The sequence below is a fragment of the Typopeltis vanoorti genome, chromosome 7 (genome assembly GCF_054136105.1).
Source record: "Typopeltis vanoorti isolate ZY-2024b chromosome 7, IOZ_Tvanoo_1.0, whole genome shotgun sequence".
In the NCBI taxonomy this organism is placed as follows: domain Eukaryota; kingdom Metazoa; phylum Arthropoda; class Arachnida; order Uropygi; family Thelyphonidae; genus Typopeltis; species Typopeltis vanoorti.
Genome location: NC_143555.1, coordinates 117,771,453 through 117,791,099, shown reverse-complemented (window position 1 = coordinate 117,791,099; position 19,647 = coordinate 117,771,453). Strand labels below are relative to the sequence as shown.

The 19,647-nt window shown below is 36.7% G+C and overlaps 1 protein-coding gene across 3 annotated transcripts in view; it reads left to right on the top strand.

Annotated features, from left to right (window-relative positions):
- Positions 1–19,647, top strand: part of LOC150104992 (uncharacterized) — a 768,027-nt gene that overhangs the window by 407,982 nt on the left and 340,398 nt on the right. For all 3 annotated transcript variants that reach the window (XM_090395452.1, XM_090395451.1, XM_090395453.1), the window contains exon 24: positions 2,211–2,513. In XM_090395452.1, the coding sequence (XP_090251578.1) occupies positions 2,211–2,513 (303 nt within the window). The remainder of the gene's footprint in view (positions 1–2,210; positions 2,514–19,647) is intronic.

Below are 19,647 nucleotides of genomic sequence, written 5' to 3'. Positions count from 1 at the left end.
ACTTAGGATGAAGCACCGTGATGAAGTATTCACTGAAAACCTGGACTGTGTCCTCTGCAGAGGTCACCGATCTCCCATTTTCATACATTAACAGCATCTTATTATAATCATTCTTCCTTGACCTGATTTGCAACTTTTTGCTCATACTACACTTTTGTTGTCCTTACCAACTGAGTCACTCTCCTGGCCTGCTCTGTATACTATTCATGCAACTGATTATTACCATTCTTCAACTTGTTCTGCCTCCAAACTGCCTTCTTCTTCTTCTTCTTCTTCTTCTTCTTCCAGATTTCATATTTAACTCCCCTTGTTTATCCCTTTTACTCCTACTTTATTCAGCCTTTTTACCTTGTGAATATTCATACATTGATGCTGTTATATATTTCTTCATCAATTTACAAGCAGTATTTATTTTCTTAGTGCTCAATTTCTCATTCCATGCTGTAGCTTCAAGCTGTCTTCTAAGCTTATCCTAATCATCAGATTTGCACTTCCACATATATCATTTCTTCACAGAATTCTTCACATGGCTAGCCACAACCTGTATGATCATTTCATGATCACTCTCCCCAACTGGAGTGATATGCGAAATCCCACTTACATCCCATTGCCAATTACAAATATCAATTACATCCTCTGATGAAATGATCAGATCTAAAACTCTTGATCCTCACATGCCCTCCTTTACATACTGCCTGAGATAGTTGTCTCTCAAGAGCTCGAGAAATTCATTTTCCTTATTCCTAAATACTTTCTCTTCATTCCAATTATTATTATGTGACACCTCAACCTGTCCAAAAACTCATCGAGGGAGGGCACCTACTCTGCAACTCTCTGTCTCCACCACTCAAATCCATTAACTCCATTGAACCACATCATCTACATGAACACCATCTACTGCCCACCACCACCACCACTAGTATTTTCACAGACAATCACAATTATACTACCACAATTAAAATTACCCATAATAATCACCCTTTCCTTGTTCACTAACCAAAGTTGCTGATGCATCTCTTCATCACCTTTCTCCAGATTCCTTGGCCTATACAAACATTATCTCTTCCTGACAACTTCCACCTCACATCACACCACACTGCCTCAGAACCATTGACATCATTTCCCCTCTTTCATGCCTACCTTCGTGGACATTATTCCCTAGCTATCATCAGCAGCATTCCTCCCAAGTCACCCCCCCCCCTTGTCCTTTTTATTCTGATGTAGTCTTGATGTTCTTGGATTCTAATTTTAATAGAACAGCCTTGTATCAAAATAACAAAGTTGGCATGAACTGTGTTCTTGGTTAACATTAAGCAAGTAGAGATTTAAATTTGGTTTGTAGAAAAGATAGTTTCTGAAATGGTGTGATGGGGAGGTGGGGGTGCATAGATTATACTTGTGACGAAGCTATGCTATTTGGTTGTGATGCTTCTTTAACGTAAGGTATGGAAACTCTTTATACATTTAATTGCTATCTGGTTCAGGAATGATATTTATTAATGTTTTTTTTTTTTTAATTTTTATTTTATTTAAGTCTTCTTACAGAAAGGAGTCAGCAGAGCACATGTACCAAGTTTGATGTATAAGAGTTTTAATAATACTTTTCTTCTGTGATAAATGATGATGCGTGTGTGGGTGGATTATCCATTGATAAAAGAATGTTTTCAATAAACAAAAAATTGAATACCGCATGTAGAAATATGATTATTAAAATATCCACACCTTTACTACCAGACTGTTGTTAGATTCATATTCAATAGTGAATTTGACATGGAAGTGCATGGAATTTATTTTATGTAGAAATTGTAGTAATTCTGTCTCTGAATTTGATCATACTGAAAAGATATACATGAAATAAATGACTAATAATGATTATGCAATGCCGAATGGGATTTCGCAGCTCTTCAGTTTAAATGAACTGGTAATGACATTACACAAGGGTAACTATGGGTACAAAAGAGACATTCAAATGCATGTTCATGAATGCAAGAAGCATCAGGAATAAGGGTGAGGAGATTTTGGCATTAGTAAGCTAAACTTGGCAAAAAATTATAGGTATTTCTGACTCCACGTGGAGACAAAAATAACATTAATACTCAATATTGTATGCATTTTGTTCCATTCTTTTCTGATTTATTTCCTTATCTATAGATTGTTAATAGATATGTAGATGGATAAAAACAGCTAAATTGTAATTATTTATTTTTCAGAATCAAGACCTCATGATGGACTCATTCCTCCACATTTTTTGAAAGAGCTAGAGTGTGGCACAGTACAGGAAGGGAAGTCATTTCAGTTTGAATGTCAAGTAGCTGGTAACCCTTTACCTGTTGTTTCCTGGTTTAAGAATGATTGCTGCTTAGACAACTTGCCAGATTATGCTATTATATACAACAATGGACTGTGCACACTGAAAATAGAAGAAGCATATTTAGAGGACGATGCAAGATATACCTGTCGAGCAGTCAATCAAGTTGGACAAGTTGCTTGCAGTGCGAATCTTACAATCCAATGTATGTATATGCACACAATGTATAGCCATTAAATTTCCTAAAAAAAAAAAAATATATATATATATATATATTTATAAAATTAAAATTTAACTGACTAGAACCCAAGAAAGTATAACAGAAACCTGTAATAAATCACGACTAGTTTCATTGGTGTTCCGACTTCTTCAGGTGAGTAAGAAATAACATAAGACATAAAAATAACAAGGTAAAAAACATGGATCTTTTCCAGCTTAATAAAAGAAGCAGAATAGTAACAGTCATATTCGAATAAGTGACCGCGTGCTACTGTTGGCATGACTTGAATGTGTGTGACAGCTAATTTTAGTGCGCTATGGGAATCAGACAAATTGTAGCTTAGATTGTGTTCAAGTGTGAAGGGTCCAGACTATTTCTTTTGATTCTATAATTCGTCTTTCAAATTCATCCTTGTAATAGGAGAGAGAAAATGGTAAGAGGTATAACGTATGGCGACTCAATGATCCGTGGCGTTCAAGATAGGATGCGTGAGGAGTGTTTGCCAGGAGGAACAATAGAAAGGGTGACTATGGCAATTGAGAGAGGTGAAAGGGTGGATGAGATAATTGTGATGGTAGGAACAGATGACTTGAGTGGTAATGTAAGTCAGGCAGCAAGAGATATGAGATTTTTGCTTGAGGCTGTACGGAAGAAGACAGAGAGAAGAAAAATAGTGTGCGTGTTACCTAGGTATGATAATCATGAGCTGAGCAGAAGAGCGGTGATATTGAATGGTTTAACAGCGAGAATGTGTGACAAGAGAGGACTTGTATATGTGGATGCTTGGAGTGCGTTTGATGAAAGAGAGGAATTGTATGCGAGAGACCGCTTACATTTGAATGAGGAAGGACGTAGGCATCTGGAGAGATTGCTGTTCTGAACGAGTCAGTGTGTCCCAGGGAGGATGATAGCTAGGGGGGGCCTCTTGTGGGAATGGATACTTGGGAGAAGGGAGACGATGTCAGGTAACACTGAGCCCAGTGGAGTCTAGAAGGGATAATGCTGGGTATAGAAAGAATGGCATTTATATGCTTTATACCAATGCCAGGAGTATCCGGAATAAGGGAGAGGAATTGGTGGCGCAGATAGCATCAGCCTGGACAAAAATTATTGGGATCACTGAGACGTAGTTGACAGAAGGGGATATAATAACAGGAATAGAAGTCACTGGGTATGGCATTTTTAATCAGGATAGGAGGGGAAAGTATGGTGGTGGTGGGGTAATGCTTATGATAAGTGATAACCTATGTCCTCTAAGAGTGGAGGCTTTGGAAGGAAGTGAGACAAATGATTTTGAGAGCATATGGTGTGAGGTAGAGGTAGACAAGACAGGATATTTAGTGGGGTGTTGCTACAGACCCAGGAGCACAGAGGATGGGGACCAGGAGATGTTTAGACAGCTATGTTTGGCAAGTCCAAGAAGAATGATTATTATGGGAGATTTTAACTACAGCAGTATAAATTGGGGAGAGGAAGATGCATGTAGCAATAGGACAATGGAATTTCTAAAATTCTTGAGGGACAAATGTCTTAGGCAACATGTAACAGAGGAAACAAGAGGTTCAAGAGTATTTTTAGATTTGGTTATAGTATCAAAAGAGTTGATAATAACTGAGATGACATCTCTTCCACCAGTTGGAGAGAGTGACCATATGGTTTTGACGTGGATAATGAATAGACATGCAGGAGTATCAAAGAGATGGGAACTTATATGGAATTATAATGCAGGTGATTATAATAGTCTTAGACGTCAACTTCAGGAAGTTTCATGGAGGGAGGAATTGGAAGGCCGAGATATCATTAGTGTGTGGGAAATTGTGAAAGAATATTTGTTAGCAGCAATGGTAACTTGTATACCACGAGTGAAGAAGAGGACACAATTTGGACTAAAGTGGATGACAAACAATATTAAATAGGAATTGCATGCAAAAAAGAGGCTATGGAAGAGATATAAGGAGACCGGTGAAGAGAGGATGCATGAAGAATATAAGACAAAAGCCAGAAGAGTGACTACTGTGGTAAGGAAAGCGAAACTGGAATACGAGAAGAGATTGGCCCTAAGATCCAAAGAAAATCCTAGGAAATTTTTTAAATATGTGGCCAGTAGGAGGAGAAATGACTGCAGAAGAATGATATTGTGGGATACAAATGGGAATAGAGTGACTGATGCAGAGAACATAGTGGAATTGTTCAATGAACATTTTATTGGACTATTTCATCCTAGAGGAGTCAGTTTTAATGCTAGAGGGATAGGGCTGGTTCGAGGTTTAGAGATACAGGAGGAGAGTGTGTTTCAGATATTGAGTACTCTGGATGGTATTTCACCACGAGTTTTGAGAGAATGTGCTAGGGAACTGACAGTGCCTTTAACCTGGCTTTACAGTGAAAGTCTGGCATCGGCAAAGGTGCCCAGGGAATGGAAGGAAAGTAAGATAGTGCCATTGCATAAGGTTGGTAACAGACTGGAAGTGTCTAATTATAGGCTGGTCTGTGTGTCATCAGTAGTTGTTAAGATCTTAGAGAAATTAGTTAGGGACAGTATACAACATTGGGCAGATGAGGGTAATGTTATCTGTGAGAGTCAACATTAATTTGTGAAAGGGCGCTCTTGTTTTAGCAATATGCTAGCCTTTTATAATAAAGTTATAAGAACATTAGATGAGGGAAAGGCATATACTGCGATTTTCTTAGACATAGCGAAGGCATTTGACATGGTGCCACATGATAAACTGATATTTAAGTTGCAGCACATGCGTCTGGATGTCAGATTGGTCAACTGGATTCAGGATTGGCTGTCCGATAGGTATCAGAGAGTTCTGTATGGTGGAGCAGTTTCAATGAGGCAGAGGGTTACAAGTGGGGTCCCACAGAGCTCAGTACTAGGACCTATATTGTTTTAACCTTTATATCAATGACATTGCAAGGGGATATTCAGTTGTTTGCGGATGATGCGAAGCTGGGAAGGATTATTAGTAATAGTGCAGATGTGATAGCCCTGCAAGAGGATTTGAATAAGCTAGATAGATGAGCAAATGAATGGGGGTGTCGGTTTAATGCAGCAAAATGTAAGGTCTTGAGGTTTGGGAAACATCGATGGGACACTGCATACTCTGTGGGAGAGTTATACTGGAGGAAGTAGGGGAGATGAGATCTGGGGTTGATGATTGATAGAAACCTGAAATTTAGGGGACATATTGCAAAGGTGATGAAGGTAACACATAGGATTGCTGCAATAATGAGAAGGATGCTGACCTACAGAGATAAAACAGTTATCATTCCGTTGTATAAGTCTCTGATCAGACCACACCTGGACCATTGTTCTAAAATTTGGTCCACAGGATTTCAAGGGGATAAATTAACTGTGGAAAGGATACAAAGACGGATGACAAAGATGGTTTTAGGACTGTAAAAGGATAGTTATGAGGATCGGCTGAGGGAATGTGGACTGCAGAGTTTGGTGGATAGAAGAAGGAAAGGTGATACGATTGAGATTTTTAAACTGTTGAGAGGTGGTTACAGAGTTGACACTGGGGAGTTCTTTCGCTTGGTTGAACAGTGGGAAGGAGTGATGACAAGAGACCATCCCTGGAAGTTACGAAAGGAAACTGTGAGCAAGAGGGTGAGGAGTGGTTTCTTTTCATGGAGGGTGGTTGAACCATGGAATGCATTTCCTGATGGAGTGGTGAGAGCAAGAATGGTCAATGAGTTTAAGGAGTGGTTATGATAGACTTTGTGTTTCTTAGGGGGGATCTCCCCTCGATGAGTCTTGACAGACTTTATGTTCTTAGGAAGGACCTCCCATGATGAGTCTTTTGACTCCATGGAGGCCTGAATAATAATACTAATAATAATATATATAAATTGGTTGTGCGGTCCCAATCAACTTAGTGTGGCCGTTCTTCGACGTTAGAGTTTGCGGAGAAGAGAACATGACTGGAAAGGGCGAAGGATCGTGTTCTACTGTAGGAGATGTAACGTCTATGTTCCTCAAGACGAAGTGAAACAGATTTATCTGTCTGGCCAAAATAAGGTCGACCACAGTCGCACATAACTTTATAAACACCAGGAAAATGCAGTTGGTTGTGTTTTGGTTTTGGTCGACTCAGAAAAGAACAAAGTTTTGGCAGAGTAGTATAGTCGATCTTTATGTTGAATTTCTTCATAATCCTAGATAGTTTTGGGGTAAGAGAGCTGATAAATGGTAACCGTATATGAGTGATAGGGTTGGATTCATCTTCTTGTCGAGGTTGTTGGCATGGTCTCAAACGTTTAGTGATGTTATGAGATGAATATCCATTATTTAAGAAGGTGTTTTTCAGGAAGTTTAGCTCTGTTTGAAGGTCTTCTTCTGTGGAATTGAGACATCTTGCTCGATGGGCAAGAGTGGAGATGGGCAGTTTCTGAGGAGGGAAGTGATGAGAAGAGCCATGCAAATATCTGTCAGTGTGGGTGGTTTTTCGAAAAATTGAAAATTTAAGACAGTCAGGTAATCTACTGATCTTTAGATCCAAGAAGGGGAGAATGCCGTTAATCTCTAGTTCTGATGTGAATTTAATGTTCTGATGTTCATTATTTAAATGGTTTAGGAAGTTTTGAAGTTCCTCTAAACCATGTTCCCAGATAAGGAAGACGTCATCAATGTAGCGTAACCACAGTTTAGGTTTTAAAGTAGCTATAGAAATAGCTATCTCTTCAAAATCTTCTAAAAAAATGTTAGATAAGACTGAGGATAGAGGGCTGCCCATAGCTAACCCACTAGTGTTTGTTTATATATTTTATCTTCATAGCAGAAATAGCTGGAATTGATGCAGTGAGTTAGAAGAGCAAATTTTTTTTAGAAACCTTGACCTTAAGAAGAGTCAGAACTTCATCTGTAGGTACATTCCTAAAAAGAGACACGATGTCAAAACTCACCATTCTGTCAGAGTCTATGAGATTTAATTTTTTTATTTTTGAGATGAAATCTTCAGAGTTTTTGATGAAGGAGGAAGAATTGCCAACTAGATGTGTTAAAGAAGCTGCAAGATATTTAGACAGATTGTACATAGGTGAGTCAGTACCTTCCACAATAGGTCTTAAAGGAGTGTCAGCCTTGTGGATCTTAGGCAGGCCATACAAACGAGGAATGAGAGAGATGGAGAGAGCGTTGAGATAGTCTTGTGTGTCTAGGAAGTTCAGAAGTTGATTTCAGAAGATTGTTTGTACAGTTATGAAGTTTTCTTGTGGGATCACTTTCTAGAATAGAATAGATATCAGAACTTAATAAGTTGTTATCTTTGAACGATAGTCAGATTTGTCTAAGATTACAGTTGCATTCCCTTTATCAGCAGGTAAGATAATAATGTCATTGTTGTTATGAAGCTGGTGTATTGCTTTTCTTTCTGTCGGAGATAGATTATCTATAGGACGACGACTTTTATTTATGGTAAAGATGGCATCGATCCTAAGTAGATTCGCAGTTTGTTTTGGTAACTGTTCAGCTGCCTTTTCAACTTTTGTAAGAAACAGTTCTTTAGGAATGGAGAAGGAATGAAGTTAAGAACTTTTGAGAGCACACTAAGTTCTTCAGGAGAAAGTGTGTGTGTGTGTATGAGGATTTGTTAATCACAACATTGTTTTAATTTTGTAAATTGATATGGGGTTGGCAAGTTTGCTCCTGTTTAAGTTGGTTGAATTTTCTGATAAGAATTAATTTGTTGGAGAGTTGCGATCTAGAAGCACGGAGAGAGCTCATCTAGGACCTGTTATCTAAAGATGAACTTAAGTTATTTTCAAAAGAATCTCTTTTACAAAACAAAGAAGCTAACGTGGACTTGGTATCTGCGATTCCTTCATTTAATAAATTAAGTTTTGCCTTGTGGTAGATATTATAAGCATGTTTAGTGTGAATCGATACTTTGAACTCTAAAGACTTTGGGATGACAGAGTGAAATTTGCATCTTTTCAGAAAAACCAACCTATTAATGAAAAGTCCAATTTTTACCAGAGTTTTTTCATAATCTTTGATATGATGTACATTAACCTTGTCAGAAGGTAGATATATATTGTTGTAATTAAGATTGACTCGGGATGTATACATTTATAAAATTAAAATCTAACTGACTAGAACCCGAGAAAGTATAACAAAAACCTTTAATAAATTACGACTAGTTTCATCGGTGTTCCGACTTCTTCAGGTGAGTAAGAAATAAAAATAAATAAATAAATAAATAAATATATCCTCTTCTAACTTACTGCATCAATTCCGTTTATTTCTGCTATGAAGATAAAATATATAAACAAACTAGTGGGTTAGCTATGGGCAACCCTCTATCCCCAGTCTTAGCTAACATTATTTTTAGAAGATTTTGAAGAGAGAGCTATTTCTATAACTACTTTAAAACCTAAACTGTGGTTACGCTACATTGATGACGTCTTCCTTATCTGGGAACATGGTTTAGAGGAACTTCAAAACTTCCTAAACCATTTAAATAATCAACATCAGAACATTAAATTCACATCAGAACTAGAGATTAACGGCATTCTCCCCTTCTTGGATCTAAAGATCAGTAGATTACCTGACTGTCTTAAATTTTCAATTTTTCGAAAAACCACCCACACTGATAGATATTTGCATGGCTTTTCTCATCACTTCCCTCCTCAGAAACTGCCCATCTCCACTCTTGCCCATCGAGCAAGATGTCTCAATTCCACAGAAGAAGACCTTCAAACAGAGCTAAACTTCCTGAAAAACACCTTCTTAAATAATGGATATTCATCTCATAACATCACTAAACGTTTGAGACCATGCCAACAACCTCGACAAGAAGATGAATCCAACCCTATCACTCATATACGGTTACCATTTATCAGCTCTCTTACCCCAAAACTATCTAGGATTATGAAGAAATTCAACATAAAGATCGACTATACTACTCTGCCAAAACTTTGTTCTTTTCTGAGTCGACCAAAACCAAAACACAACCAACTGCATTTTCCTGGTGTTTATAAAGTTATGTGCGACTGTGGTCGACCTTATTTTGGCCAGACAGATAAATCTGTTTCACTTCGTCTTGAGGAACATAGACGTGACATCTCCTACAGTAGAACACGATCCATCGCCCTTTCCAGTCATGTTCTCTTCTCCGCAAACTCTAACGTCGAAGAACAGCCACACTAAGTTGATTGGGACCACACAACCAATTTATATATATATACAAGGATGAATTTGAAAGATGAATTATAGAATCAAAAGAAATAGTCTGGACCCTTCACACTTGAACCACAATCTAAGCTACAATTTGCTTGATTCCCATAGTGCAGTAATCCAATACTGGCGCTCTAAAATTAGCTATCACACACACATTCAACTTATGCCAACAGTAGGACGCGGACACCTATTCAAATATGACTGTTTCTATTCTGCTTCTTTTTATTAAGCTGGAAAGTCCATGTTTTTTTACCTTGTTATTTTTATAAGTCTTATGTTATTTCTTACTCACCTGAAGAAGTCGGAACGCCAATGAAACTAGTCGTGATTTATTAAAGGTTTTTGTTATACTTTCTCGGGTTCTAGTCAGTTAAATTTTAATTTTATAAATGTATACATCCCGAGTCAATCCTACTTACAACAATATATATATATGTGTGTGTGTGTGTGTGTGCGTTAAAGATGCCAAGCTATTTTATTTTAAACCCAGTTTTTATTCCATTTCCCAAGTAAACAAACAGACAAATATAAGTCAAGTTTGCACCTGCACGTAGTGCAAGTGCAAACTTGACTGACCCATAAACTTTGTACTACTTTGCGGGTCTAACTGACCCGTAAAGTAGTACAAGTCTAGGCAACTCGTGGTAAAGGTGGAATAAGCTCTGATCACTATTCTTAATATATATACCCTTAATGCAAAGCCCATCTCCTTTAGGAGATGTATGATGCTGTGCATTAAAGGCAAGGGGGCCACTTCCCAGACCGGTTTTGACCTTTATTGAGGTCTCATCAGTGGGAGCCAGGCTTAGAAATACTAAGGTTAAGTAATACAGAGTTTATAAGTATTAAAGTTTATAAGTTTATAAGTATGGTAAAGTTTATAAGTATGGTAAAATACTTATAAACTCTGTATTACTTAACCTTAGTATTTTTATGATACTGATGAGACCTCAATATAGGTCGAAACTGGTCTGGGTAGTGGTCCCCCTTGCCTTTAATGCATAGCATCATACACCTCCTAAAGTAGATGGGCTTTGCATTAAGGGTAAATATTAAGAATAGTGATCAGAGCTTATTCCACCTTTACCACGAGTTGCCTAGACTTGTACTACTTTACGGGTCACTTAGACTTGCTCTACGTGCAGGCACAAACTCGACTTATATTTGTCTGTTTGCTTACTTGGGAAATGGAGTAAAAACCAGGTTTAAAATAAAATAGCTTGGCATCTTTAACATATTTTATACCTAAGGTAAAAAACATCCTACATATATATATATGTGTGTGTGTGTGTGTGTGTGTGTGTGTGTGTGTGTGTGTGTGTGTGTGTGTGTGTGTGTATATATATTATATGTATGTATGTATACCATATTTTTCTGTGTATAAGATGAACCCAAAATTAAGAAATCAATATTTTTAACATCTCCACTGTCTAATCATACATGCAGTGGGAGGAGGTCCAAACTGTCTCTCTGAAGCTTTATTTTCATGTTCTTTTGTGTAATTGATGACTTTTAACTTGAATTTTGAAGAATATACAATTGTTTTTTATTTTTGGACATTTTTATGGGCTAGTGCTCAAAATATTGTTAATACATTAAATTACCCTACTGGTTCTTTGTCAGCTGCCTGTTCTAATGACTCAGAAAATGCTTTCAGAGTTCTGATTGGTTTATTCAGAATGACATCAATCAACAGAGTAAACAAAGGCTAGTGATTGGTGGAAACCTGTTCACAGAGACAAGGTACTGACAGTTTCGCCACAGCAACCGCGGGTCTCTCAGTCGGTTACCCCCCCCCCCCCCGTGTATAAGATGACCCCCAATTTTTGGTCTAAAAATTTTAGAATTTTAGGCATCAATTATAGTTGTTAAAATCTTAAAATATAAGTGGTCTCTAAAAATTAATACATTGAAATAATCTTTTCGTGTTATTATTTGCTAAGGGTGATTTGCAGAGTTTGAGATTCACAGATGTGAAAGAGGGAGATTACATTTTGTATTAAATTAAATAATTAAATCATAATATAATTTATATTAAATAAATAAATTATATTACATTTAATTATATAAATTAAATTTTGTATTTTGTTAATGCACATTGCAATAGTATACAGGAAAACATCCACTGTAGTCTACAGAAGAAAGATATCACCGTGGAAGATAATTAGAGTGGTTGTTAGTTTTATGGTTAATGGGCACATGGAAAGCACTATATTACAATGGATGTAAACTGAAGACAAAATTATTTACATGTAATGTGTGATGGTTTCATTGTAGGAGGCAGATAAAAGTGGATGAAAGAAGGGAGCAGTATAAATGATATTAGAGATTGATGACAACTGAAAAATGAATTGAGGAGTGTTCAGAGGGTGATTATGATTGGAGAGGAGACTGAAGAGTGGGAGTGGTGTAGAATACTGGGAGTTGCAAGTATGCTTGTATAGGGAACATTGCAGAGTGTTACTGAATGTAGGAAATGGTTATGTTGGTTGGCACAAATGAGGCATCAATTTTAGTTGTCAAAATCTTAAAATATAAGTGGTCCAAGAGGGAAAATATGAAAGGGTTTGCTTTTGAGAGAGAGAGAGAGACTACAGGGATGACTTTAAATGGTGCAAAATGAATGTTTTGAGTACTGGTAGAGATGAAAAATGGCTGGATTTCCATGTCTCTTTTTTTTATTCCTGTCATTTTACACTCCACTTTCTCAGTCAACTCACTTGCTCCTCTCAGTTGACAGTCACTTAGAACAGACTGATTATCAATGCTACAAACTCCTCATCCTTATTTCTAATACTGCAGGCATTATTTACATAAATTCTATAACTTTCATATTGTTGAAGAAACTAGAGTAGCTATTTCTTTTCAGAATGAAGAATCAAAAAGATATCAATCACACTATGTGGGGGGAAATAGAAGTGAGCATGATACATTATTTACTTGTTTATAGATGTAAAATGCTAAAGAGATCATAGTTATAGTTAGGCAATTTAATTATCATACAAGAGTAATAAATTATGGGAGCTTTAAAAAATGATGCACGTGACCATTGTAAGGGTACTTTAATAAAATCAAACTATCAACATACAGATATTTTAGTCTGTGTATTGCAAACCATCTTCAGCATAATGAACAATGAAAAATACAATACATTGAAACTATATGCATACTACACACAGTGTTTATCTTTTTATCTGCAGTTGCAAGGATTTCAGGTTATAAACTGTTTCAATTTCACTATTAGTAACCCCCCCCCCCCAAAAAAAAATATATATATATATATATTCTACAGCTGCTAATAACAATTTCCCACATATAATGTCATTGAGATTTGAGGTTTTGGTCAGGTTGATGTGAAAGAACCTCTGAGAGGCATTTGAATTTGAAGATGCTTCTGTGTAGTAACTTTGTAAAGAGATGTATAAAGAGAAAACATCCAAGAAAAATAAATACAGTATAAGTAATATAATACAAAACAGGCAAACATACCTTCATCTATGTAAACAACCTGATTTATTCCTGTAAATTTCATGAAGTTTTACAAATAAGTTATAGCACAATTACTAGTAAAATAAAAATATAACACAATTGCTACAAATATCTCAACAAAATAAAGCAAAAATTCAAACTCATTTTGTTCTCAACTAATAGGTCAGTCACAATGCATCATAAAGAAAAGGAACTTACTCTATAGCATAATATGTTAGATAATCAAAGTGATATTCCAGTGAGTTAACTGTATAATTGTTGCATGAGCACAGGAGTAAAAGATCAGAATGAGAAAAGTATACTGTATTATAATAATCTGCTCTATATGCTGCCCAAGCAGTGAATAGAGACAATTCCTTAATTCTAGCTATTGCCACAATTCAGAGAAGTCATGAAGGAAATATAAAGAGAAAAATGTGCATGTGTCAGAAGCATACACAAATGATGTTCTATGTGCACCTCCCAACCCTAATTTTGACACTGAGTAAACTTGCACCATGCATGTTACAACACCAGGCGATGGAAGTAACTATGTCATTATCTGCTACTACATTATATTAGTGTCTCTCTGGTAATGGTTGGTGTCACCTCATTTTGTGAAAACTGGACTATTTTAAAAAATTCCGATTATAGTGATTTTCTTTTATGATTGTGAGTGAGAAAAACATAAAGTTTTGAAATTGTAAACAAAAAATAAAACATCATTATAGACTGCCATGGTAATAACTGTCACCGAAAGTTAAAATGCTTATGACTAGTTAAATGCCTCTAAACCAAAGAAGATTCAGAAAGAGAACTGATCGAATCACATTTCATGACTAAATAAGAAGCTGATAGACTTTGTCCCAATGGTACAAGACTTTCTTACTTTAGCAATTATTCTATAAGCTGTTATAATAACTCAATGATTAACTCATCAGAAGATGAGTTGACTTCATTTGCTCAAGACATATTTATCAGGTGCCAGAACACGGAGCAAGAATGGAGGTTTGTGTCAGCTGGCAAGCATTGAATTTAAAGAATACACATCCTATGTTAATGACTTTGGATCAGATTTCCAAAATGTTACGTGATTTGGATTCTATTGTGGTCAGATGCTGCAGGTCAATTGTGTTCAGAATAACAATAAAACAATGCCAGTTAAATGGAATTCATTCAAGTGCCATCTCCTATCTAGGAGGTTGACTACCATGATGTGACTCATGGTTAACTATGGGCATTACAACATGTAGTGAGGACCCTATCTCTTCCACATATTGTTGTAAGTATTCATGGCCGTAAATCCATGCATGTTCACAGGACTGGTTCGCCTGTTCTAGCCTCGCCTCACCTTTATATGAGAGTCCGCCTCACCTTTATATGAGACCAGCTAAATCAACTTTAGTCGAAAGAGACCAGATAAAGGTTCTTCACATCATGGTTGGGAATTGAACCAGGTTTTTCTGACCAAAAGCTTTTGTCTATACTGACTGAATTACGGAGGCTCTTAAATGGAATCACTTTTCCTTGATTCTAATTTGTATCATAACCATTCATGAATCTCAAGGAGGAACTCCCAATTTGGTTGTGTATGAATATGAAAAAAACCACAAGCAGTTATTAGTTTATGTTGCCTTGTCTAGAGTAACTGATATAAATGGACTCTACATCATTTCTCCTACCAGTGACAAGACCTTTTCATCACACATTGGAAAATGAACAATTGATGGTGCTTCTCCAAAAGGTTAGCAAGTAATCCATTATGAATTACATGACTCTCTACTCGAGTTTGTCAAAGACAGAAAAGCGTATTCGTTCTTTCTCTTAATGGTCAGTCTTCCAGCTCATTCAGAAGATCTCACAGACATAGTTACTCAGCTTTTCTAGATGTTATCTGAAAATTGGCTAAATAACAGTGAGTGTATTAGCATGCATAGCTCCTATAGTGTCATGCAAATAAGGCAAGATTGTCAACAAGCCAGTGTAGCTACAGTACACCATAACAAGAATAATGCACGTATTATTATTCCTCATCTCAATATTATTATTATTATATAGATATCTCCATGGAATCAAAAGACTCATCGTGGGAATCCATTATTCACACAATAACTGTCATACTGCTCCATAAACTCATTCACTGATGAAACACTCATACCCACCTCTGACAACCCATTCCACCAATTCACCACCCTGCAAGCAAAAAAATCTACTCCTAACTCCCTTGCTGACTACATTCTTACACAACTTCCACTGGTTACTCCTTGTTTTCTCCCTTCTTGCCATGTACTGAAAAAAAAGGTCTTGAGTGTCATTTCTATAGAAGTATTTAAATTACAATAACTCAAATGCTATTATCATGTCTCTTCTTTTTTGCCTATCAGCTAATTTTTGATGCCTATAGACCATCTATATATTCTCATAGGGAGCATTCACCTGCCACAATCTCTGTCATTTGCCTCTGGATCCTCTCTGCCACTTCTTCATCCTTATGAAATCTGTGAGTCCAAATCCGTGTGCAGTATCCAGATAAGCCTTTTATAGGAGAAATAGTAACCTCTCTATCCCTTCAACAACCACATCGTTCACTTCATCTGACGTGCTGTTTTGGTTACCTTTGCAATATGCCCTTTAGACTTCAACTCCCTGTTCACAATCACTCCCAAGTCCCTGACCTCATCAGTTTCTTGCAGTTCAGTTCCTTCAGCATAGTGCAAGGAAGGTGACCTATATATAGGTCACTCTTCTTGCCTGTGTCTTATACAGATCATGACATGCTGATTACCATTTTCTTTTTAATCCCTTTGCAACCGTTAATAAAGCTATTCATTCATCTAACTCCTACCTGATTCATCCTTCTGACTCTCGGTATACATTCCGATACTGATGTCTTCAAACACTCTTGATGACCTCTCATGCATCACCAACATCTCTCTCCTCCACATTCTTATGCCATTGCTCTGCTTAAAGCATACTCCTTAGCTAGTCATAATCAACTTTTTTTTAATTTCACATATATCCCTTCTTAACAAAAAATTCTGTTAAGAAGGGATAAGGGAATGAAAATGTCTGGCAATCTCCCAGGTCAGTAGTATACGATCAGTTTTTCCAAGCAGAGGCAGCATATCTAGATTGTTAATGTTAAGTTGCCTGATGCAATGACCAGATCCTGCACTCTTGAACCTCATATTCTCTCTGTTCCTCAGGTAAGTATCTCTCAGCAGCTGTATAAATTCCATTTCCTTCCCTGCCTGTGACCATTTCTCCTCCCAATCTGTGTCCCCTTAGTTGAAATCCTCGATAATAATTACTCGACCTGTATTCATCATGCTAATTTGCAAGTGCATGTCATTTACATTCTCCCTTATACCCCCTGGATTATAGCAGCAACCAATTATATTAGTCCTGTTGGCCTCTATCTCATATGAGATGACCTCAAATGTGAATTACCCTTGGAATCCCTGCCCTCTTGATGTACTTCTATTCTTTTTAGCTTTAAGTCCTCTGCTATCATGCAGAGGACTTAAATACAAAACCCCTTCCTCAATCTTGTTCCTTCTGTCCTCTCTGAATACATAATATCCCTTATTTCTGTTGGGACGAAGTTAGTTTGTTGAAATCCAGTTTTATATTTACAATTTATAATAAGAATGATTACAAAATTTTGCAGAAAGTTCTGACTGCATGGATCAAACTATTTAAATTTAAACCTTAAATGCTAATAGTTCAAATCATGCACTAGAAACAGGATTGTGCTGTCAACCTAACACAGCATTAATGGAAGTCATTTGTACATGCCAAGAGATACATTTTGTTTAAAGCTTCCATTACATTATTTAGTTATTGAAGAAAAATTAATTAAAAAATGAAGGAATAGACCTGCACTTATATGTGATAATATAGCTAGAAAAATATAAAAGTAAAATAATAATAATAATAATCAAAATTTTAAAAACAGTTTGTTGTAATCACCCCCCCCCTAAAAAAAAGACATTTCACATACCTCGAGGTATGCATGCCACACTTTGGGAAACACTGCTCTAGATAAATTTTGTTTATCACTCTTGTTCGTTTATTCACTCATAATAGTACTCTAGCTACATAAACATTAAAACTTATGAAAGTGTATGAATACAGATACTCATCACACCTATGTCGATAGTAAGGATGGTGCCCGCATGCAATGTATAGGCTGTCTGCCTTGTAGATGATCACTTTTAGCAAAAATAATTTGTATAAGTTCAATTTACATAAGTCTAATTTCCATAAGTCAGAAATTGCCTTGCCTGTGTGTATGTGTATAATAAATATATAGAAGGAGGAGTATTACTAATGATAGCATACAACTTAAGTCCAGTTAGAGTGAAAACACAAGAAAACAACGATGGTAATAACGTCCCATGTAGCAGTGGATTTGAGGCTATCTGGTGTGAAATGGAGGCTAAGAAAATGAAATATAGGGTAGGGTGTTGCTACAGACCTGGCAGCTCAGTTGCAGGAGATGCCAGGTCTTCATTATGGGTGACTTTAATCTTCCAAACATTTATTGGATAGAAGAGAAATCTTGTGATAAGAAAGAAGAGAAATTTATTGAATTGTTGCAAGACAACTGTTTCAAGCAGCATCTAAAAGTAGGAAAACTCGAGGTCAAAGAGGTTAGATTTGTTCATAATGTCAAAAGTGGTCTATGTTAAGAATATGGCTATTTTATCACCAGTTGGTGACAGTGATCATGCTGTGCTTTCTTGGGAATTATCTAATTATATTGATGTTCCCATTAGAACAGATTACATGCTGAACTACAAATCTGGAAATTATGATCAACTTAGGAGAATACTTTCTTTGATCCCATGGTATCAGTTACTGAATGGAAAAATGTCAGCAATGCATGGAAATCTTTTGAAAAAGTGCTTAAATGAGGTGGTATCTGAATGGATCCCTGTGTTTGAAGAATAAATAGGTTGGGAGTGAAATAGATGTGCAACCTTACTAAGCAAGAGATCCACAAGAAGAAGATGAAGTGGAAAGAATATCATGAGAATAAGAGCAAGAGGAGGTATGAAGTATATAAAGCTCAGGCTAGCAAGAACCACCACCACTAGTATTTTTGTGGAAAGCTATATCTCAGTGTGAAAAGCAATTGGCTATGCAAGCTAAAGGCAGTCCAAAAGAATTTTATCATTATGCTGCAAGCAAAAAAAAGAATGAATGTAGAAGAATAACTTTGTTGAATGCATATGGTGCTCAAGAGTCAGAAGCTAATGAGATTGTTCAATTAATGAGTGTTCACTTTGCTAAGGTATATGCTGGCCTGGTTGGCCAAGTGGTCAGTATATCTATTCTCCAGCCAAAAGGCTGTGGGTTCGAATCTCGCCATGGGCATGAATGTTTGCAATTGTTTGTGAAAATACTAGTGGTGGTGGTGGTTGGCCATGGATGGTGTTGGTGTAGTTGCAGTTCATTGTAGTTGGTGAATTGAGTGGTGGAGACAGAGAGTTATAGAGTAAATTAGTTATAGATAATTCGCTCTTAAGGTGGGATTGAGAACTTCTTCTTGGACTCACCAACTTACAATGCGTCTAAATATCTCACCTTTTCCTTAAGCCTAACAGGAAAATCCTCTTCTTGTATAAAAAATTCAGCTGACTTCATTTTGACGATAAATAACCTCAAACTAAGAAAATCTTTGCCTTACTCTCCCACTGTGTCAATTCAGGTTACTTTAGATTCGAAGACAAGATATTTAAACAAAACTCAGGATTAGCTTTGGGCAGCCCGCTCTCCCCGGTATTAGCAAATATTTTTCTTGAAGATTTTGAAGAAAATGCAATTAGATCGTCTACACTACAACCTAAAATCTGGCTGCGTTTTATGGATGATGTTTTCTTCATTTGGGAGCACGGCCTAGATAACCTTAACATTTTTCTGGATCATCTCAACCACTTTTACCACAAGATTAAATTCTGTGAATTAGAGACCAACAACTGTCTCGTTTTTTTAGACTGCAAACTTACAAGATGCTCTGACAATATCAAAATCTCCATCTTCAGAAAGCCTACACATACGGACAGATACCTTCATGCATCCTCCCATCACTACCCTCCACAGAAATTTGGCATTATATCCACCCTGGCACATTGAGCCAGCCATTATTATCAGATGAGATAGAACTTCAAAATGAACTTAATTTTCTAAAAAGGACCTTTCTCAAAAATGGTTTCTCTCTAAAAAATATTGAAAAATTTCTTTTCCGCCATCGTCAACCTACTACAGAAGACTCTTCCTCCCCAAGAGCATATATTTCTTTGCCTTTTATCAGTTTCCTCTCTCCCAAACTGGCTAAAATTCTTAAGGAATTCAACATCAAAACATGTTTCACTACTTTTCCTAAACTCTGTTCCATCCTCAGTTGACCTAAAGAAAAACATCATTTCCTTCAGTACCCAGGAGTTTACAAGATTA